This window comes from Heloderma suspectum, chromosome 4 (assembly GCF_057233095.1).
Source record: "Heloderma suspectum isolate Gila_16-S chromosome 4, 16-S_ref, whole genome shotgun sequence".
Classification (NCBI taxonomy): Eukaryota; Metazoa; Chordata; class Lepidosauria; order Squamata; family Helodermatidae; genus Heloderma; species Heloderma suspectum.
This window is the reverse complement of record NC_139461.1, coordinates 96506300-96529828: the sequence shown is the minus strand read 5'-3', so window position 1 is coordinate 96529828 and position 23529 is coordinate 96506300. Positions and strand designations below refer to the sequence as shown.

Here is a 23529-nt window from a genome sequence, read left to right as displayed (position 1 = left end):
GAAACTAAAACAAATACATCCCACCTCTTAACACTCTGAAGAAAACAACATGTATTTGCTCTGTGTTGTGAATGCAGCTGATTATTCTTAATTTCCTACCAATCAATAGTATAACACAAATACAGACCTCGATTGGGTTGAGTAGACTTATAGCCCATCCAAGAGAATATCTCTCCTCTTATAGAGACTAGTACTATTTAATCATTTATTTATAGCAATTTACTAGGGTCAAGAAGCAACAGTAAGAACCAGACATGGAACAACCGATTGGTTCAAAATTGGGAAAGGAGTACGACAAGGCTGCATATTGTCGCCCTGCTTATTTAACTTATATGCAGAGTACATCATGAGAAACGCCGGGTTGGATGAATCACAGGTCGGAATTAAGATGGCTGGGAGAATTATCAACAACCTCAGATACGCAGATGATACCACCCTAATGGCAGAAAGCGAAGAGGATCTAAAGAGCCTCTTGTTGAGGGTGAAAGAGGAGAGTGCAAAAGCTGGTTTGAAACTCAACATTAAAAAAACGAAGATCATGGCATTCTGGCCCCATCACTTCCTGGCATATGGAAGGGGAAGAAATGGAAACAGTGACAGATTTTATTTTCTTGGGCTCCAAGATCACCACAGACGGTGACTGTAGCCATGAAATTAAAAAACGCTTGCTCCTTGGGAGGAAAGCTATGACAAACCTAGACAACATAGTAAGAAGCAGAGACATCACCTTGCCGACAAAGGTCCGTCTAATCAAAGCTATGGTTTTCCCAGTAGCCCCAACCATTGAGGCCAAAGAAGCTGAGGTTGATCGGTATAGTAACAAGCAGAGACATCACCTTGCTGACAAAGATTCGTATAATCAAAGCTATGGTTTTCCCAGTAGTAACATATTGCTGTGAGAGCTGGACTATAAGGAAGGCTGAATGCAGAAGAATTGATGCTTTCGAACCGTGGTGCTGGAGAAGACTCTTACGAGTCCCGTGGACTGCAAGGAGGTCAACTTAGTCAATCCTAAAGGAAATCAACCCCACTGCTCACTGGAAGGACAGATACTGAAGCTGAAGCTCAAATATTTTGGCCACCTAATGCAAAGAGAAAACTCCCTGGAAAAGACCCTGATGCTGGGAAAGATTGAAGGCAAAAGGAGAAGGGGACGGCCGAGGATGAGATGGCTAGATAGCATCACCGATGCAATGAATATGGACTTGAGCACACTCCAGGAGAGAGCGGAGGACAGGAAGGCCTGGCGTGCTATGGTCCATGGGGTCAGGAAGAGTCGGACATGACTTAACGACTGAAGTGACACTTTATATTAACTTGACTGTATAAAGACCCAGCCTGTAACCAGGATGGGAAAAGAACCAGCCTGCACATGAACCAGCTGTACTTCCTTGGGCAGTAATTCAAAGACAATCTTGGTCCTTGTACTTCCTGAAAGGCCTCACCCTTGTCCCCAACTACTTGTACTCATAGAGTTGTGGATCAAACAGGCCCAGGCTTACCTGCTCACTCAGCAGGCCCTGCAGACTTTGGGATAGAAGGTAGCAATAGGCTGTGCCATAGCCTGGGTCCTTCAGCTTCCGGATCTTGTGAAAACCAAGGATGCGTCTGGCCCAGTGAAGCATGAAACCTTTCCTAGAGTGGCTGTAAGCTCAGTGGTGCAGTGCAGGTCCCAGGTTCATTCCCCGGCACCTCCAGGCAATCAGTTCCCCCAGTCTTCTCCCGCAATTATCCCCACTGTCAACAATTAGATTGTAAGCTACTCAGGACAGGAGTGTCTCCTTTTGCTTATATAATCCTGTGAAACACAATATACATTGATAAAACACAGTATACACAACATACATGAAGCTGACTGGTGGGAGATAAAAGTACTTCACACAGCGCTTAGTTAAACTGTGGAATTTACTACCTCAAGATATAGTGATGGCCACCAATTTGGATGGCTTTAAAAGGGGGTTGGATACAGTCTTGGAGGAGAAGGCTATCGATAGCTACTAGTCCTGATGGCTATGGTATGTTCTACCTCCAGTACCAGAGGCAGTAGGCCTATGAACACCAGTTACTGGGGAACGTGGGTGGGAGGGTGCTGTTGCACTCGTGTCCTGTTGTGGTACCTGAGCAACAGCTGGTTGGCCACTGTTTGAACAGAATGCTAGACTAGATAGACCCTTGGTCTGATCCAGCATGGCTTTTCTTGTGTTCTTATGATGGAAACCACTATATGCCATCACACATTACATGTGCCATCACAGTGTTTTTATATAAATGAATTATTTTTTAAACAAATAAATTCAGTACTATTGAAAGGTAGACTTTGGTGAAGCTTAATTGAACAATGTAACCAAAGGAATCAGACACATTTGCTTCATACTCACATCAGGGTTTCGCAGCATCCATCAACTGATGTGTGAAGCCACTGTAATTAAGTACGTTGCAAAAATGTTGGAATGGGGGAGGATCAGAAATTAGTACCCCAGTTCAGAAAAGCCAGGCCAGTTATGAGATAAGCCAAAGTTTGGCATAACTCAGAAGTAGTATAGCTTACCACCAGCTGTCTCCTCCTCCCTTCCCCAGAGGTACCTTGCAAGGCGGAGAGAGAGAGGAAAACCAGCACCAGGAAAGATGGGGAATAGCAGAGGCCCAGCTTTATTGTGATCCAAATGGTTTTCCCCAAGTATATCCCTTGCTTTCCAATGATTTCCCTCTATATAATGCTTTTCCCTCTCTTATATTTCAAACTTTTATCACTCCCTACTTTCATAGATACTGTGTGTGCGTGTGTGTGTGTGTGTGAGAGAGAGAGAGAATGAATAGCAGTGGGAAGGCATGAGAAGATATATTATTGATTAGGTGCCATAACCTTTCAGTTTGTTTTTTATTTTATTTATTTCAAATATGTATATATCACCCTTCAGCAAAGCTTCCAAAGCAAAAGGAAAAAAAAAGGAAACTTCCCAAGGGAAGAAGCATTGAGTATGGAGTTTCTCACCCTTTTAACTCAAAACAATTTGAGCAGGTCTTGAAATTCCATTGTACAAACATGTTTCGTTCTATTGCAACTGTTTAATATGTGTGCAGTTGGGGACAATCATGTGGTTCAAATGTGGGATACCGTTCCCCTGGAGACTTCCCAGAGATTCATCTCTTCATGAATCACAGTCTTTTAAGATCCTTTTCTTTGGGCTGTCATTGACCTGGTATGGGTTGTTTTCCATGAACAAGCCACCCTGAGAACCCATGGCTTGTTGTTGGGTTGTTCAGGGTGGCTTGTTCTCAGGGTGGCTTGTTGTGATGTCTGAACCTGGCAGGGCGACTTCATTGTGGGTTGTTGGGAATGGCTAGAGAGCTGCCCAGCAAGAGCAGTGAAACCCTCTGCCGCTCATTGCAATCTTGCTACTGCCGCCATCATCTTCCCTCATTCTTTGTCAGTGCCCTCTGTTCCATGCACCTAAAAACTGAGAAGAAAGGACATTTGCAACCCTTAAAATTTTTTTTTTGTATTTTCAGTCTTGCGCAAGTGCACACATTCGAAAGTCTGCTTTACTGCTCTGCCTTGAAATGTGTGTATATTTGGCGATCGATATAATTTGCGTGCCTTGAAACCTGCATATCTTTACTAATCCCCACCACTCTCTGTAACCCATATGTATATCTGACAACTAACAATGGAGAGCAGTGGAAGGAAGTGGCTAGCATGAAAGTGGGTGGGAGGGAGGAGCCAAAAGCGGCTGGCAGCTGCAGGACGATTTTTTCAGGTGGGTGTAATTACTTTGGTAGTATGTGAAGCAATCTTTTTTTAAAAGGTGTTCACTGCAAGGCAAGTCCTGAAGTGGAGGATGAAATTGACAAGGACATTGACAAGAGGGGGATATCCCTATGCTACGCTAAATAGTGGACAGATGATCTTGCGCTCCTGCGCACTTGTGCAAGACCCCTGGGGGAAAAAATTGCAAATATATTATCACATTCATACGGGCTCAGAAAATTATTTCCTTTTTTGTGATCTGATATGGGGATGGTCAATTTTCCCCTGTGAGCCAGCAACTTTAGCAGACCAGCTGCAAAAAGATGCTGATGTAGCAAATGAGGAAATGAGCGGTTCTGCTGCAAAGGCGCCTGGGATACATCCTGGGACCAGGTGGAAGGAGTGAGGGGGAAACAACCTAAAGCAAGCTGTAGTGTGCCCAATTGTCTGTCAGGAGTAATGTGGGTTATCCAGTGAAAAAACAACCCACAATGGTTTATCTTCAGGATGGCTGAGCGTGACATATGAACTTACCCATTGAAAGACCCATGTGAAACTGATACAGGGATTTTATGCTTACTAAATATTTGTTATGTTTTATTTATTTCATTTCCACTAGCTTTGTTGTTAGTAATGCTTCCTAGGGCCCACTTGACTTCACTCTCTAGGATGTCCGGCTCAAGTTCAGTGACCGCACTATCATGGCTATCAGGGACATTAAGATCTTTCCTGTATAGTTCTTCTGTGTATTCTTTCCACCTCTTCTTAATCTCATCTGCTTCTGTTAGGGCCCTGCCTTCTTTGTCCTTTATCATGCCCGTCTTTGCACAAAACGTTCCCTTGAGATCTCCGATTTTCTTGAAGAGATCTCTAGTCTTTCCCATTCTATTGTTTTCCTCAATTTCTTTGCATTGTTCATTTAAGAAGGCCTTCTTGTCTCTCCTTGCTATTCTCTGGAACTCTGTATTCAGTTGGATATATCTTCCCCTTTCTCCCTTGTTTTTCGCTTCCCTTCTTTCCTCAGCTACTTGTAAAGACTCATCAGACAGCCACTTGGCTTTCTTGCATTTCTTTTTCTTTGGGATGGATTGAGTTGCTGCCTCCTGAACAATGTTACGGACCTCCGTCCATAGTTCCTCAGGCACTCTGTCTATCAGGTCTAATCCCTAACATCTATTCCTCACCTCCACTGTATATTCATAAGGGATAGGATTGAGGTCATACCTGAATCCCCTTCATGGATCACTGCCTTGTTGTGGCGAAGGGGCTTGCGTAACTCAGTGAAGCCATAAGCTATGCCGTGCAGGGCCACCCAAGACGGACAGGTCATGGCAGAGAGTTCTGACAAAATGTGGTCCACTGGAGAAGGAAATTGCAACCCACCCCAGTATTCTTGCCAAGAAAACCCCATGGAACGTATCACAAGGCTAAAAGATATGACGCCGGAAGATGAGCCCCTCAGGTCGGAAGGTGTCCAATATGCTACTGGGGAAGAGCAGAGGGTATTTCCAAGTAGCGCCAGAAAGAGTGAAGCGGCTGGGCCAAACCCGAAAGGACACTCAGCTGTGGATGTGTCTGGTGGTGAAAAGAAAATCCGATGCTGTAAAGAACAATATTGTTTAGGAACCTGGAATGTCAGATCAATGAATCAAGGTAAGCTGGAGGTGGTCAAACATGAGATGGCAAGAAGCTCCAATATTTTGGCCACCTAATGCGAAGAGAAAACTCCCTGGAAAAGACCCTGATGCTGGGAAAGACTGAAGGCAAAAGGAGAAGGGGACGGCAGAGGATGAGATGGCTAGATAGCATCACAGATGCAATGAGTATGAACTTGAGCACGCTCCGGGAGAGAGCGCAGGACAGGAAGGCCTGGCGTGCTATGGTCCATGGGGTCACGAAGAGTCGGACACGACTGAACGACTGAACAACAACATACCTGAATGGTTTAGTGGTTTTCCCTACGTTCTTCAATTAAAGCCAAAATTTTGCAACAAGAAGCTCATGATCTGAGCCACAGTTAGCTCCAGGTCTTGTTTTTACTGACTGTATGGAGCTTCTCCATCTTTGGCTGCAAAGGACATAATCAATCTGATTTCGATATTGACCATCTGGTGATGTCCATGTGTAGAGTCGCCTCTTCTGCTGTTGGAAAAGAGTGTTTGCTATGATCAGCATGTTCTCTTGGCAAAACTCTATTAGCCTTTGTCCTGCTTCATTTTGTACACCAAGGCCATGCTTGCCTGTTATCCCGGTGATTTCTTGACTTCCTACTTTAGCATTCTAATCCCCTATGATGAAGAGGACATCTTTTTTTGGTGTTAGTTCTAGAAGGAGTTGTAGGTCTTCATAGAACCGATCAACCTCAGCTTCTTTGGCCTCAGTGGTTGGGGCATAGACTTGAATTACTGTGATGTGGAATGGTTTGCCTTGGATTCGTACTGAGATCATTCTGTCGTTTTTGAGATTGTACCCCAGTACTGCTTTTCCCACCTTTTGTTGACTATGAGTGCTACTCCATTTCTTCTAAGGGATTCTTGCCCACAGTTGTAGATATGATGGTCACCTGAATTAAATTTGCCCATGCTTGTCCATTTTAGTTTGCTGATTCCCAAGATGTCAATGTTCAGTCTTGCCATCTCAAGTTTGACCACCTCCAGCTTACCTTGATTCATTGATCTTACATTCCAGGTTCCTAAACAATATTGTTCTTTACAGCATCGTTAGGGATGTACGAAAGTGACTTACCTTTCTGCGGATTATGCTGATGCTGGGGGGGAGGCGTACCGTCCCTCCCCCCGGAATTCTGGCCAGGGGGGGAGGCGCTCCGTTCCTCCCCCCCGGAATCCTGGCTGGCCGGCTCCGCTCCACAGGGATTCTGCAGAGCCGCCGGCCGGCTCCGCCAGTGGCCGGACATCTGGCCGCTGGCTAGCAGGGACGCAAATGGTGGCGGCCGTAGCCACCGCCGTTTGCGTCCCTGCAGTCAGCCGTGATAGGCTACGTAATTGTTTATGTAACCTATCACGGCTGATTTTTTAAAAAAACAAAATGCGCGTACGCAAATGGCGGCGCCCATGGGTGCCACCATTTGCGTTCCTTATTTTGGCACGTCTTAGTCTATGTAAACATTTACGTAGACTAAGACGGCAAAAATAAGGGGAACGCAAATAGCGTAGACGCTACATTTATGTAGCCTATCATGGTGTTTTTTTTAAAAATCTAGCCGTGATAGGCTATGTAAATCTTTATGTAGCCTATCACTTTTTTTGTTTTGTTTTGTTTTTTAACTGGAAATGGCGGCGGCGGCAGCCGGTCAGAAGACCGGCCGCTGCTGCTGCCGAACCGCCGCCGCCGCCGCCAGGAAGATCCGCCCAAGATAAGTCCCGTCCCGGGGGGGGGGCGGGGGGGCAGACCGTTCCGCCACCGATTTCGGGGGGCCGAATGCGCTGGCATTCGGCCTCCCCGAGATCCGTGGCGGAATTCTCTGACATCCCTAGATTTTGTTTTCACCACCAGTCACATCCACAGCTGAGTGTCCTTTTGGCTTTGGCCCAGCCGCTTCACTCTTTCTGGCGCTACTTGGAAATTCCCTCTGCTCTTCCCCAGTAGTATATTGGACACCTTCCGACCTGACTGGCTCATCTTCTGGCGTCATATCTTTTAGCCTTGTGATACGTTCCATGGGGTTTTCTTGGCAAGAATACTGGAGTGGGTTGCCATTTCCTTCTCCAGTGGACCACATTTTGTCAGAACTGTCCACCATGACCTGTCCGTCTTGGGTGGCCCTGCATGGCGTAGCTTATGGCTTCACTGAGTTACGCAAGCCCCTTTACCACAACAAGGCAGTGATCCATGAAGGGGATAAAGTGTCATACACCTCTGCAATATATGCAGGACTATTTGTACTCTCTTGTTTTGCAGCAGAGAGTCATTGGCTGGGCCATGTCCAGTTGCATGTTTGTCTGCTTGAGCTGTGGTGGGTTTCAAGGAAGGGCTGTGCTCACAGGAGTGCAATGGATTATTTAAGATCCAATGGTAGCATTTCAGTCCATCTCATGCAGTTAGGTAGCGATCCAGAGAAATAAGTCCATAAACTCTTCCAGGACAGTGGATGGATCAGATTCACAGGAACCAATTGATCCCTTACCACTTGCAAAAACCCTGGCAGAACTCGTAAAGCAGAGCAGAGTTGATCTAAGTTGCAAGATGGCGTGAGCTATGTGCTTCAGCAGTGTGAATCTTGCAGGGGTCATCAACATTCTTGGCAAAGGTGCTTGGCAAGGTGTCCCATATCTGGGGCACAAGGCTGACTTGTTCCAGGAGCAAGCTGAGCAAAATATCCTGTTCCAGGATAAATTCTGAACGAAATGTTAGGGCACATGGCCAGAAGGCAATCCAACATTTCAGTAGGCTCAGGCAGGGCTCCCTGGCTATCTTCAGCAGCTCAACCTGCAGTGAGCAACATGTTGCAAATGTTGGGAAGCCAGGCCGGCGTACTTATATAGGGTCAGAGTCACCTGTTCCTACTGGGCTGAAAGCTGCAATACACGTATTGGCCACCATAGGATGCTGCTACAGAGCACCAGAGACAAGGCCCAGGAATTACTTACTCTACCTTCACATTGGCCCAATGGTGCAGGGAGGAAAGAATGACAGTCCTGCTCCCAGAGTTTCCAGTTTGAGACCCCTGGTGCCTCATACCCAGGATCCATTGGTAATCTACAATATTTGCTATTTCCCCTTCGTTTAGCCTCAAACATGCCTGAACAAGAGGCCTCAGTGCTTGACAAATGTAATGTCAGTGACTTGTGGCTGGACTGAATATATCCAAGAGCGTCCTAGTTTTGCAGCTGCCATAAGCTTAAACTGGAGTAAATCTTGCATTTGAAAGCTTATAGTTCCCTGTGTGACAATTTGAACACTGGAAAGTTGAATCAGGATTTTTGTATGCAGGCTCCCTTCCCTTCCCTCCCCCTCCCCTTTGAAAGCTGGTCCCACACTGTGTGTAGGGTTATGGTTGCAAGCTTAAGCCTGACAAAACCTACTTCTGTTTTAAAAGCTAATTGTCACTGCAAAGCAATTTTGAAGCAAAGTGGTGTGCTTGGTGTTCTCATTTGCATGACAATACCCAGAATGCTCTTGCAGCTTCACAGCTATTTTATGGAAGTGCTGATGATGTGCTTGAGCTTTGGGAATAAACCCAGTCATGTGCCTCTGCTTTGTATGTGCCTTAAAGTCTATCCTACAGTGTGCTTTTAAGGGGCGGGGGAGAGAGAATTAAGCACACACAGCATTACAAGTAACCCTGGCCAATACGCACTTGGTCTGCAGCGATTGGCAATCCAAACACTGGCTGATGGGGTGGCAAATTTCTAAGAGCCATTGATTAACTGATCAGCAAGTTCCCCTGTGAATATTTTCTAAGTGCTGACATTAGTCATCTAGAGCTCTGTCAAGAGAGCTGTCACAATACATTAACTATCAATTAGAAAAATGAAACAATTAACATCTAACATGCTGAACAGAATCAGTAAGAAAACAGTTGAACATATCTGATTTTATTCACCCCCCCCCTTTCACACACACACACACACACACACACACACACACTGCTTGCTGCATAAAATAAATTCACTACATTCATTTAATTTGCAGTGCAGAATATCTCAGACTGCTCTATTGTGTGGATTTCACTGTTGAGATGCTGTAACACTAATTGTCAGTTCCCACTGATCAAAGTAATTTGGTTGAATAATTGGTTTACATACTATATTTTATTTTCCCCACCCCACCCCGTGGAAAAAAAAAAAGAATGGAAAGCGGGGTGGGGGGTGGGGAGAGAAGTGTTATAACAAAAGATCATTTGAAGAGGAGGAAGTATTTTCATGATCACCCCAATTTGGTGTCAGTGTAGCAGGGAATACATGTTTTCTCAGCAATAAACAGTGAGATGAAGCAGTACCCTGTTTACCAAGTGGAAGATACGTACACCCGACACAACCTTTATGTTAGCATTGGGGGTGGAGGGGAAGGTTGGGGTTTCAGATTATTATAACTACATACGTCTTTTCAGATGATAATTTGTACATCTTTTAATTTTGCCATTTAACTCTTTGTTCCTTAAATGTGTTGTTGTTGTTAAATAGTTGGTATTGTGAGTTACCTCAAATGTGAAAGAACTATGCATCTATCATTGTCAAGAGTCTTGAAAATCATTTGCTATTTCACTCTCCCCCCAGAAGTGATTTTATTTCAGTGTCAAAAGTTATCAGGATGACATTGTTCACTTTTCTAGGCAGTGAACTCTTAACTGTATTTCTTAACTGTATTATATAGAACATATTGCCACAATCCTATGCATGCTTATTCAGAAGTAAGTCCACTTTGTTCAATGGGGCTTGTCTCCAATGTGTTTAGGACTTCAGCCTTATTTATCCTGCTGTAGTTTTTAAGCTTTTGGCAAGATCTAGGTAGTGAAAGCTGTAGCTAACAGGCCACAGTTTCTCAGTCTGTTCAATAGGGCTTACAGAAGATTGTAGCTGACAATTTGCAATTTCAGAAAAATAATCTTCTTTATGCACTTTTAAAACCTACTGGGCTTATTATTAGTTAACTGTTCATCTTTCATGTTATTGTCACTGATACAGCAAAGGTGATTAAATGAATGTCTATCTAACTTTGTCAGAAATCTTAAAAATTAAGACTCTCCTGCAGGCAATTGGTAGTTCTTTCAATCAGGGATAACAGGGATCTAGCAAGCCTGAATGACTAGATCTTTCAAGGGCTCGATGAAATTCAGCAAAGGGACAGATCTGGCTCTTGGTTCATGGATCACCTATGCCTGGTTTATAAGGTGCTTGTATGCAAGAGTTGATGATAGACAGCCTAGGCAGTAATCAGAAGTAGCCATAACTATCACTTCATATAACTCATCAGAAAGAGTAAAATAAAAAATCAAAGGAAATACTTTAGAAACTTAAACTGCTTGATTTCATGGGATGCAATTAAGTCACATGTAAAGTGATAGCAGAACAACTTTTTTTTTCCCCACTCAAAGACAAACCATGGCAAGGAGCATGGAGGATATAAGAACTGAATCCACTCCTTATCTGTAGTCTTCTACCAGCTTACTATATGGAGCCAAGCAGTCTTTCTTACTGTAGCTGAAGCAGAAAGGGAAATAGCCAGGTCAGTGGAAGCCTATAAAAGGCCATGATGGGTGCCCTTTCAAAGTACCTGGGAGTAATTCAATGCATGGAGCTGCAGTCAAGCAAAAAGAGACCTCCCTTCTTTCCTCATTCTAAGCAATTGGTGCAACTTTCAACTTCTGAAAACACCTGAGGGAGTTTTGATGTTCCAGCCATAGGTTGTTAAGACCAAATGGTTCTGTTTCACAACCAACAATCATCTTAGAAGTGGGGAGTCATGACAGCTGGAGGTATTTCTGACACTTAGTTTCAACTGACTGCATTAGAAAACAAGTAGCACTTGTCCATGTCTGGACCTAGGATTGATGATGGAAAGGGGGGGGGGATGAATGAATGAATGTTGGGCTCTGGGGAGCATCCCTAAATGACCCATCTTACTATCTTGTGAACTTCTGGTAGTGGTGTTCTGTAATAATACTTAGTGTCTATATAGTACTGTTTGAGTGTTCATAGCATGTTACATACAGTATCTCAGTAGTGTTTACAACTCTGTATTGTAGGTCAGTATTATTATCCCAATATTTGGGGGAGGGGGGTGGAATAGAGAGAAATTGCAGGGACTGAGAGATGCCCAAGGCCACTTAGTGGGTTCATAGGTGAGATGAAATGTAACCTCACAGCCCATGCTGTTAACCACTATATGACACTACTGTGCTACACAGTGTCTCTGGAACAGCTTCATTCTGAGAACACTACTCTCAAAGGACAATTGTATTCACAGGACTGTTCAAATGACTTTCGCTGAAAAGCAATTAAAAACTCTGAAAATCTCATAACTCCTGGAGATGACACAACACCCATTAATTGCAATGTTCAGTGAGGTCACACCTGTGAATTATGAGGTGAATTCAGATCTGTTGTTCATAAATTAGAAATGTATTTTCAATGCTGTCTAATACCTGGCTATTGATAAGCAAGGGCTAATGCGATTACTCTAGAGCTACAAAATATCTACTAATTGCACATATTATTTGTTTTCAAAGAACAGTATGGAAGTCCTTTATTCTGAATGGCATAAAGCATCTCTTCATAGAATAGAAGATAAACACTTCTAAGCAACTGTATGAATAACTCATAATGCATAGTAGTGTGATTATCCTGTGACAACCACACCTTGTGTTGAGTATAATTGCTCAATTATCTTCTGCTACATCAACCAGAAACAAACTCTCAGTCCGTCTGAGAAAGGGGGGGGGAAAGGCTCCCAAGGAGGAGTCTGCTCAGACACAAACTGCAACTTCACACTGCAAGATTTGACCTCCAACTCCCATATGCGGACATGTATAATTTCATGTCCATTGACAGAATCATTGCATGGCTTTGTTCACATATATAACTTTCATTATGCATATATATTGTTATGTACACATACAATTAGGCATGCAAGCAAGTGTGTGCAGGTTCAGGACTTTGATAACAGAGCCAGATCCACATTCATTTAGATATCTGTACACCATGAAAGGAAATGTTGCTATGGTGATTCAACTGGCACTAGGACCTATGAGACAGATGATCTGCATATGTGGCAATTAGCATTAAAAAGCCCATGTGAGGTAGAGGGTTATAGATTAACACCCCTACTTGTTCTCCTTACCTCCCCCATAGCCTATTTTAATAGAAACAAAGCTTATAGTATAGGACTGGCATAAGGTCACCTGTCTAGAATATATTACAGTGGAGCTGTTTTTTCACTACTCTGAGGGACAAAAGGGCATAAACACCCTAAGGAATTTTTCAAATGACCTCTTTAGCAAATAAAGTTATATCCAGTGTACAGAGGCCATTCCACCTAGTCCCATGCACTGTCTCTATAGGGTTCTATGCAGATTTCTTTTGCCTCTGGCACATCACTGACTTAAAACCTTGTAAAAAGGAGGGCCACTAATTATGGTAAGAGAAAGGCCAGGTAAGATAACATGGATTGAACTAGTGTTCCAGTACACATTATGGTAGTCCTCAGCTTCAGGCATATCAAAGGGACATCCATTGGCACCATGAAAATTTATCTTCATATGCATAACTCACGTACTTTGTCTTGGAAAATGCCACAAATTCATCTTATTTGATAAGTGGAATGTATACAAAAAAAAATCCTCTGGGGAACTGAAGAAAAATGTGGCTTTTCTTTATATCTGCAATTTTAAGACTCTAAACCACATCAACTCAAAAATTACCATCAAATTGTCTGAAATCAATTGTCACAAAGACACACTCTTTCTCTCTCTCTCTCTCTCTCTCTCTCTCGCTCTCTCTCCCCTTCTCTCTGTTATGGTTCTGTAGATTATTATTTTTTTAACATCTTGGCACCTTGGCTCTGTAATTGGTTAAGAAATAATGTGCAAAACTCAAAAGTTAAGTTATAAAAAGGCGTTTTAAAACAAATGATTTGACAGCTGCAAATGCTGGATAACACCTAGATGCATTATAGAAACAGTGTGGATAATTACTTTTTTTCAAAAGGAAAGGCTCTGTGGACCAGGGTCCTATCTGAATTTCCCTGCAGCTCAGTTAATGTGCTGTAATCCGAATCCGGTTGTCACCTCAACTTAAGTCTCTTTATCATCCATACATCAGTAAGAATGATGGGTGACGTCCCATGATTCTAGCAGTCTCCCTTTGAAGGATCTACATGTTAATTACCGCACTAATTATGGTTTTTGAATAACCAAATGAAGTAAGCAGTCTATGGGAGGTACAGGCATAAACCTAAGACTGAGAAAATACTAGTTAGTACATTCATCAATGTAAACTGACACATTGAACATGCTTAAAAGAAGTAGAGGAAACACATTTAAAAGACAAGCATCTTCAATAATTAGGGTTCCATACAGAAAAAAAAGAAATGTTATTTCTTAATGGCAAGTGCATTTAAACTGTTATCTAAAGATCTGAAGGTAAGCCTGCTTAATTCACTGCTTCTTCTTTTGTTATTAGGAAAACATAATTGTTCCAAATAATTAGCACTAGAGTACATCACAAGCTGACAACAAAATTATAGAAATCTTCATATTCAGATCCGTCTAGCTGGCTATTAGGAACAGTTTCTGATCATAACCCATTAGCTGAAGTGCTGTGAGTTCTTGATTGCCACCAAATAACCTCAGATATCTGCTTAAGTTAACAGCCTCTATTTAGTCAAGAGTTTGACAGTAAAAATTGCTTGGAATTTTTACAGCTGCCACACAAAAGAACAGTATCAGATGGTGTGTTCTTGGAAGATCTGGTGCTAAAACTAATTGAAAAATGTGGATTTTTTTAACCCCTTGCTTTCTAAATGAAAAGCAGATACAAGATTTCAGTTTGTGACCATAATACCAGCTTGTGGTATTAGTTTGTAGCTATGAAAATTTAATAGTTATTCAAAATTCAAGTGAATATATTTCAAATGCCCCTTTGTGTGGTGTTCCTGCTAATTACAGTAAGAATGGTTTACAGTGGATTAAAAAAAAAGAAAACTACACAGCACCACCACTACCCCCATTTTTCTCTTATCCATTTGGTTTTGGTCAAGTTGTTCTATAGTTTCCATTTAATGCAATCAAAAACCTATTTTCTCTTGCTATTTTTCTTTTTCTAAGCCTTATGCCAGTATAGATACACCGTAATTTATTTTTACATTGCTAACTAGCACTCCAAAGGCTATAGGGAAAACAACCCCAAAGAGGGGAAGCTTATTTGAAAAAACACTGAAAAGCAGATACTTATGCCAAATAAAAGCTCTAATAGAACTGCAAAATGGGAGGGGGATGAGAAAGGGGATATCCCTTGATACATTGGATAAAACTGAGTGTATTATTGATAATACCATACAGGGGAAATGAAAACTTGTTTAAATAACCAATCTAACACTTCAGTTATCTCTAATGTGATTTAAAACTACTTTCAAAATATTTTTTAAGATAATAGCTTAGTTTATAAACCTACAAAGCTTTATGTCAAATCCCAGGAGAGATAACTTTGATTACTAGAGTAATTAATGATGCTGGATAGTAATATGGATTTTCTGTTAAGATTTGAGTTGGAACTTAATTAGTCTTCACATTATGATTCGCTGATTAATTATGGATATTTAGTTATAAAGAGAGATGTTAATTATTAATCTCAAAATCATCTAGTATAATTAACTAAACCCTAGATGTTGGCTATCCTTCCCCTTGTGGGCAATGTGTATGTATGTATGTGTGACTATATGCAACACTACCTGCATTCCAGCTATTTCTCTTAGTGGACCCCCTTTTATCAATTAAAATACAACCTGTCAAATATTAAAACACCAGCCATGAACTTAATTGTTGTTGTTGTTTAGGTACAAATTTACAGAGGATGCATTCTTACAACAGAGTTCATGTAATCTTAGGAAAAAGATGAGCTATAAAATAAATTTCAGTATGGACTTTAACTTGATATAATGTAGAAATCATGTCTTAATCTTACAGCTGTAATGTTCTCCTGTGATTGATGGCCTTTGTCAGTTTTCATGTTAAGATGCAGAATGAACTGTGGTGTTGCTACAGATATCTTTATTTTCCAACCAGCAGCAGCCTTTAGCGATGCCAAAAAAATATTAAAGCCAAACCACTAATTAGCATAATGCAGTAATTCACTTATAGCACAAAATCAACTCACTTTTAAAAAGGCATGCTTTTCTTCACTCATACTGCCCTGATTTGTACGGAACAAAATCTGGCTGTTATCTCAAAAGGGGGAGGGGGCTGCGATTAGGAGAAAAGGGTTAAACCAGAAAGCGTCATCAGCATTTCAATGTCCTGGAACTTACCCTAGTAACACAGACTCTGAACAGGGATCTGTTTACATTATCTCTAGGATCATCTTGACAATATTTATTCTCTATTTACCTAAATGAGGCAATATGATGATATTTATTGCTTAGAATGGCTAAATATAGACTTTTCCTGAGCTCTCAGTACCATAGTGGGAGGTTTTGCTCTAATCTACATCTTTAAACTGACAAGCCGGAGAATTCCTAATGAATGCCTCTTTTCATCTGGATGTCTGTGTGTATTTGACAGTATAAATATTTAGCAATATCGGAGTCAGCTTGTGATTTTACCCAGATGGACTGACTGATGCTTCGGCTTGACGCTGCCAAAGACAATCCATGTCGTTATATAAGCAATTCCCTCTTACTTCCTAAGAAGCAATTAGGTGGCCAAAGGCAGCAACCCAAAAATAGTGAAAATACTTCTGGTATCAGCTGACAACTCTGAGGGATAAATAAAATATGGTACTTAAATTATTACCACTTTGCTTTCATGAATCACGGGATTAAAGTGTTCCCTTCCAAAAGTACATATAAATTGCAGGGTTTCTTACGTCTGTAATTTGCAAGAAACTAGAGTTAAAGTACTAGCTAATCAGTCAACTCACATTCACCTTGGGGAATGTACCACCCTTGTTTGTCATTTTTGTAAATTGCATGCCGAAGCACCAATGCTATTTTGAGTGGGGTGAGGGAGGCAGCTGCTTGTGCTTATATCATATAGTGCAGGCTGGTTAAAATACTTATTAGGGCTTTAATATGATTAGGGATCTAACCTACATTTATATTTTTAGATAGGATGCTCAGAAACATGCCAGGAGTAGAGCAACTCTCCTTCTTCCCACCCCCCCACCACCCAATTATGGGTTTAAATAAGAACAGACTCCACCAGGCATGCGTCAGGCCTTCATCACCACCAACTCCCACTTTTAATATGAAAGTTGACCCCACTGGAAATGTAATGAGAAATGACCAACAATTTTGCACGTGACATGTCTCTGGTGACTTCTAAGGCTACAATCCTCTAACACCTATCTGGAAGAAAGTCCCATAGAACTCAGTGGAGCATACTGTGGAGTAGAGAGAAATAGGGTTGCACTGCACCTTGTAACGAACTGCAACATCAGGATGACTTTATTTTGAGATACTAGATGTCAGTTTTTCATGGATCACTGCCTTGTTGTGGCGAAGGGGCTTGTGTAACTCAGTGAAGCCATAAGCTATGCCGTGCAGGACCACCCAAGACGGACAGGTCACGGTGGAGAGTTCTGACAAAATGTGGTCCACTGGAGAAGGAAATGGCAACCCACTCCAGTATTCTTGCCAAGAACCCCATCGAACTTATCACAAGGCTAAAAGATATGACGCTGGAAGATGAGCCCCTCAGGTCGGAAGGTGGTGTCCAATATACTACTGGGGAAGAGCAGAGGGAATTTCCAAGTAGCGCCAGAAAGAGTGAAGCGGCTGGGCCAAAGCCGAAAGGACACTCAGCTGTGGATGTGTCTGGTGGTGAAAAGAAAGTCCGATGCTGTAAAGAACAATATTGTTTAGGAACCTGGAATGTAAGATCAATGAATCAAGGTAAGCTGGAGGTGGTCAAACATGAGATCGCAAGATTGAACATCAACATCTTGGGAATCAGCGAACTCAAATGGACAAGCATGGGTGAATTTAATTCAGGTGACCATCATATCTACTACTGTGGGCAAGAATCCCTTAGAAGAAATGGAGTAGCACTCATAGTCAACAAAAGGGTGGGGAAAGCAGTACTGGGGTACAATCTCAAAAACGACAGAATGATCTCAGTACGAATCCAAGGCAAACCATTCAACATCACAGTAATTCAAGTGTATGCCCCAACCACTGAGGCCGAAGCAGCTGAGGTTGATCGGTTCTATGAAGATCTACAACACCTTCTAGAACTAACACCAAAAAAAGATGTCCTCTTCATCATAGGGGATTGGAATGCTAAAGTAGGAAGTCAAGAAATCACCGGGATAACAGGCAAGCATGGCCTTGGTGTACAAAATGAAGCAGGACAAAGGCTAATAGAGTTTTGCCAAGAGAACACGCTGATCATAGAAAACACTCTTTTCCAACAGCACAAGAGGCAACTCTACACATGGACATCACCAGATGGTCAATATCGAAATCAGATTGATTATGTCCTTTGCAGCCAAAGATGGAGAAGCTCTATACAGTCAATAAAAACAAGTCCTGGAGCTGACTGTGGCTCAGATCATGAGCTTCTTGTTGCAAAATTTCGGCTTAAATTGAAGAACGTAGGGAAAACCACTAAACCATTCAGGTATGACCGAAATCCTATCCCTTATGAATATACAGTGGAGGTGAGGAATAGATTTCAGGGATTAGACCTGATAGACAGACTGCCTGAGGAACCGTGGACGGAGGTCCGTAACATTGTTCAGGAGGCAGCAACTCAATCCATCCCAAAGAAAAAGAAATGCAAGAAAGCCAAGTGGCTGTCTGATGAGGCTTTACAAATAGCTGAGGAAAGAAGGGAAGCGAAAAGCAAGGGAGAAAGGGCAAGATATATCCAACTGAATGCAGAGTTCCAGAGAATAGCAAGAAGAGACAAGAAGGCCTTCTTAAATGAACAATGCAAAGAAATCAAAGAAAACAACAGAATGGAAAGACTAGAGATCTCTTCAAGAAAATCGGAGATCTCAAGGGAACATTTTGTGCAAAGACAGACATGATAAAGGACAAAGAAGGCAGGGACCTAACAGAAGCAGATGAGATGAAGAAGAGGTGGAAAGAATACACAGAAGAACTATACAGGAAAGATCTTAATGTCCCTGGTAGCCATGATAGTGCAGTCACTGAACTTGAGCCGGACATCTTAGAGAGTGAAGTCAAGTGGGCCCTAGGAAGCATTACTAACAACAAAGCTAGCGGAGATGACAGTATTCCAGCTGAGTTATTTAAAATCCTAACAGATGATGCTGTTAAAGTGCTGCACTCAATATACCAACAAATTTGGAACACTCTGCAATGGCCACAAGACTGGAAAAGATCAGTTTACATTCCAATTCCAAAGAAGGGCAATGCCAAAGAGTGTTCAAACTACCGTACAATTGCGCTCATTTCACATGCCAGCAAGTTTATGCTCGAAATCCTACAAGCTAGGCTTCAGCAGTATGTGAACAGAGAACTACCGGAAGTACAAGCTGGGTATCGAAGAGGCAGAGGAACTAGAGATCAAATCGCCAACATTCGCTGGATCATGGAGAAAGCAAGAGAATTCCAGGAAAACGTCTATTTCTGCTTCATTGACTACGCTAAAGCCTTTGATTGTGTGGATCACAACAAACTGTGGCAAATTCTGAAAGAGATGGGAGTACCAGACCACCTTACCTGTCTCCTGAGAAACCTGTACGAGGGCCAAGAAGCAACAGTAAGAACCAGACATGGAACAACCAATTGGTTCAAAATTGGGGAAGGAGTATGACAAGGCTGTATATTGTCACCCTGCTTATTTAATTTATATGCAGAGTACATCATGAGAAACGCCGGGTCTGGATGAATCACAGGTCGGAATTAAGATGGCCGGGAGAATTATCAACAACCTCAGATACGCAGACGATACCACCCTAATGGCAGAAAGCGAAGAGGATCTAAAGAGCCTGATGTTGAGGGTGAAAGTGGAGAGTGCAAAAGCTGGTTTGAAACTCAACATTAAAAACTTAAGATCATGGCATCTGGCCCCATCACTTCCTGGCATATAGAAGGAGAAGAAATGGAAGCAGTGACAGATTTTATTTTCTTGGGCTCCAAGATCACCGCAGACAGTGACTGTAGCCATGAAATTAAAAGACGCTTGGGAGGAAAGCTATGGCACACCTAGACAGCATAGTAAGAAGCTGAGACATCACCTTGCCGACAAAGGTCCATCTAATCAAAGCTATGATTTTCCCAGTAGCAACATATGGCTGTGAGAGCTGGACTATAAGGAAGTCCGAGCACCGAAGAATCGATGCTTTCCAACTGTGGTGCTGGAGAAGACTCTTACAAGTCCCCTGGACTGCAAGGAGGTCAAATCAGTCCATCCTACAGGAAATCAACCCTGACTGCTCATTGGAAGGACAGATACTGCAGCTGAAGTTGAAATATTTTGGCCACCTAATGTGAAGAGAAAACTCCCTGGAAAAGACCCTGATGCTGGGAAAGATTGAAGGCAAAAGGAGAAGGGGACAGCAGAGGTTTAGATGGCTAGATAGCATCACCGATGCAATGAATATGGACTTGAGCACACTCCGGGAGAGAGCGGAGGACAGGAAGGCCTGGCATGCTATGGTCCATGGGGTCATGAAGAGTCGGACACGACTGAATGACTGAACAACAAGATGTCAGTTTTACTTTACACATCTGTTACGCATTATGTTACCTCATGTGCCTCTGTTTTGCCCAGTGTGTCTGTGGCTTTTAGGAAGAGAATATATGTTTGTGTATGAATGGTTTCTACATTATGAGGGGGACATCTTACCATACCCCAGGCTACTAAGGCTCATTTGGCCATAGTGTGGAGGAGGGGCTTCTCAGTTGTGGCACCTAGTATGCTGGGATGAGAGAATGACTGAGCTCACTGAAATTCTCTGAACTTTACTTCAAAGTTCAGTTTGGCTTGCTCCTATTCTCATTTGTGACCTGTTTCTCAGTTCGTTCAAACAGGAAAAGTGTGCATTTTTCAAAAAATGTTCATTTTTAAAAAGTGTCCATTTTGAGAACATGAAAACAAGTTTAGGAATTTGCAAACACACTTGGAAAACATGCGCTCCCATTCACATTCATGTTCGGGGTTGCGAACAAGGCATTTCTGAGTGATTTGCGAATTGAAATGACATTTTCATACATCCTTCCCACCATGTGGTATTAGCATCCTCTTGAGATCAGGCGGGATCCTAGTGTAGAGAGCTTCTGCCGCTGACTCAATACACATCTTTTTGTCCAGGAGTTCTCTGATCACTAGCATTATCAGCTGCCCCTGGTTATTTTAATGAGATATTGTTTTAACACAGTTTTATTGTTTTGAAAGATTGATTTTATCTTATCTTGATTTTATCTTGTAAACCACTTCCCTTTAGTGTTGTTGTTTTTAATGAAAAGTGGTATAGAAATCCACTGAATTGAAAGATAAAATGACTGAAAGGCGATAGCCACAAATTATCTTTGGCAAATGTGAAACCCACATCTTTTGACTGTGCTGGTAGCTCCTCCACCTCTCTCTTAGTTTCTTTGTTTTCCATAAACTCATCACAGTCTTTGTGTAAACCATGCAATAACCCAAGAAGGGCAAATAAGACATTCTTCTTCTTGACACAATACCTATAGATACTATTGTACAACAATATCTTTCCCTATGACAAAACATCTCAGCTAACAGAATTCTCAAACCCTAAGAAGTGGCCTTCTTAATGTATTATGCAGGCAAGTGGGAACAATGCCCATTGGAAATCAGACATACACAGCAAGCTGTCGTTGGGACTTCCTAGCTCTAACTATGTACAATGACTGCAAGTGCAAAGGACATCAGCTGTGCTGCCACATCTTTTTAAAGTTTCTATGGCAGTTTATGAGTTCCTTTTTGTCTTCTTAAATGTGCTAGCTGCCATACATAAATAAATGCACACTATTTTCTATTTATTGGATATAATTAGTAATAAACTTGTTATTGACCAAATATTGTGCACTGGGGCCTGCAGCATGATTCAGCGGCCTCTGTTCACTCAGTCATTGCATACCTAGACTTCAATTAAGCCCAGCTGAATAACTTTGCTCTGTGTATTAATGTGGTTATTGTTGGCTGGATAATCAGGATGTTGCTAAACATAATGTGAAAAGAGCTGTGTTACGAAGGACGGTGTTTGACTGGGCTGTGGGCAGAAGGAGAGATCACAAGGAGGCATGAAATGGGGTGGACAAATGGGCATCATTGGAGAGAGGTACCCTGGGATTTATTTACTAAAAGGTCTAAAATCTGTATCCTGTATTTCTAGTACTTGTATAGTTGTACTTTATAGCCTGATATCATCTGGGCAATGAAAGATGGGATAAAAAGACAACTGTGAGTTTGGAAAAGAAGGTTCTCAGTTGGGAACAGAGATAACAGAAGCAAGGAAGAAGGCTCTGCAAGTGTGGCAGGAAGGAGGCTATTCAGACTGCACTGGTGTTGGGGAGAGGTAGCTGGAATCATGGAAGGATGTGATTGGGTGCATGGGAGCATGGCAGTAATTGAGCAGGTTTGAGAAGGGTTGGGGGATTGTGACAGATGGGTGGAAGAGGCAGGACAAATAAGGCACAGTCTCTGTGTTCAGTAATTGGTCTGGAGATGCTTCATGTATCTGAAATGCAGTCCACAGTATGGAAATGGTTGATCTAGAATGTGTTTCCTTGATGGGTTCCTTGATCTAGAAAAGGGGTGCAAGCCCTGTGGACTTTAGGTAGCCCTCCAAGTTCTGCCTGGCAGTCCCCCTCCCCCCGATCTCCAGGAAAAAGGGTAAAACACTCTAGGAACAGGCTGTATGGCAGGGGTAGGCAATATAGTGCCCATGGGCACCAGTGTGCCCCTAGACACCTAACTTGGTGCCCACCAAGGTGTCCTACCCCTCCCACTTTAAAAAAAAAACACATTTTCTTACTAGTAGCTGGGATTTCTGTGAAATAGGTTTCTGTTGGTACCAAAAATGTGTGTTCAAATGTGTTGTTTAGTATGTTGGGGCTCAGACCTGACCTCTGCCTTGTACTCAGTTTTTTGGGCAGCATACCTGTCCTTTGCCATGCCTCCCATACCAACTATTTTGTGGTGGTGCCCAGGACAGTTTCTCTAATTGCTTAAATGTGCCTGCAGCCCAAAAAGCTTGCCTACCCCTGGATTAGAAGCCTTGTTCTTAGAGTGTCCTTGGACTGTCCTAGGAAGCAGTACTCAAAAGCTCCTCCCTGCCTCCTAAGACGCTCTAGGAATGAAGATTCTATGGCAGGAACTATAGCACCTGTTCCAAGAGCATTTCTTCTTGAGGGGTGGTGGTGGTTCCAAAAAAGTTCCAGGTATGAGATGTCAGGATCCTTCAGCAAGAGAGTGGATTAGAGGAGGGAGAAAGACCAGGAGCCACAATTCCTGGATGACTGGATGGTTTGAGAACTGAGGTTTCTAGGAGGAGTGTTGATTTTATCTGATCAAAGGAGGTGCCAGGCCTCTGAAATGCTCTTGGGCAAGAGTTGGATTTGACTAAGTGGTGTGTGTGTGTGTGTGTGTGTGTGAGTGAGAGAGTGAATTGTATGCATGTGCATGCACCTATGTGTGGCTACTTCCATGCCAGAAGACATCCTATACTTGGGGCCAAAAATCCTGTACTTGTGTACTGCCCTGATCTAGAAGGCAAATAGTGTATGATGGCAGCAGAAGCAATGGAATGCAGTGTTTTCAAGCTTCTGCTACAAGCTTCTGAAAAAGCTGAAGTGAGAAATTATTAGGTCTGATGCAGCAGCATGTTGTGTAAACTGTATTGTTTTACAAAATATGCTATCAGGAAAAAATGCATTAGCTCTAATAAGCCAAAATGGTGTGATTCATTGCTTAATTTCAGGGTACCAGGCTATAAAGTATATCAAGCCTGCCACAACTAATTTTTGCAGTGGCGTGCTATATGAAAAATGAAATGTCCAAGTGGCTACAAGTGAAAAGCTTCCATTTTTCTTCTGTGAATGAATATTACTTACTCTAATGATGTATAATAGCCTGCAACTACATTTAACCTGTGTATAAAATGGCAGCACAA

At 42.3% G+C, this 23529-nt stretch overlaps 1 protein-coding gene across 7 annotated transcripts in view; it reads right to left on the bottom strand.

Annotated features, from left to right (window-relative positions):
- Positions 1-23529, bottom strand: part of ZNF407 (zinc finger protein 407) — a 565758-nt gene that overhangs the window by 85008 nt on the left and 457221 nt on the right. The window contains exon 9 of one of the 7 annotated variants that reach the window (XM_084850002.1): positions 2432-3458. The exons of the other annotated variants lie outside the window; for them this stretch is intronic. Coding sequence (XP_084706128.1) covers positions 3409-3458 — 50 coding nt within the window. The 3' untranslated portion in view covers positions 2432-3408. Of the gene's footprint in view, positions 1-2431; positions 3459-23529 lie in introns of those variants that run through there. 7 annotated transcript variants of the gene reach the window in all.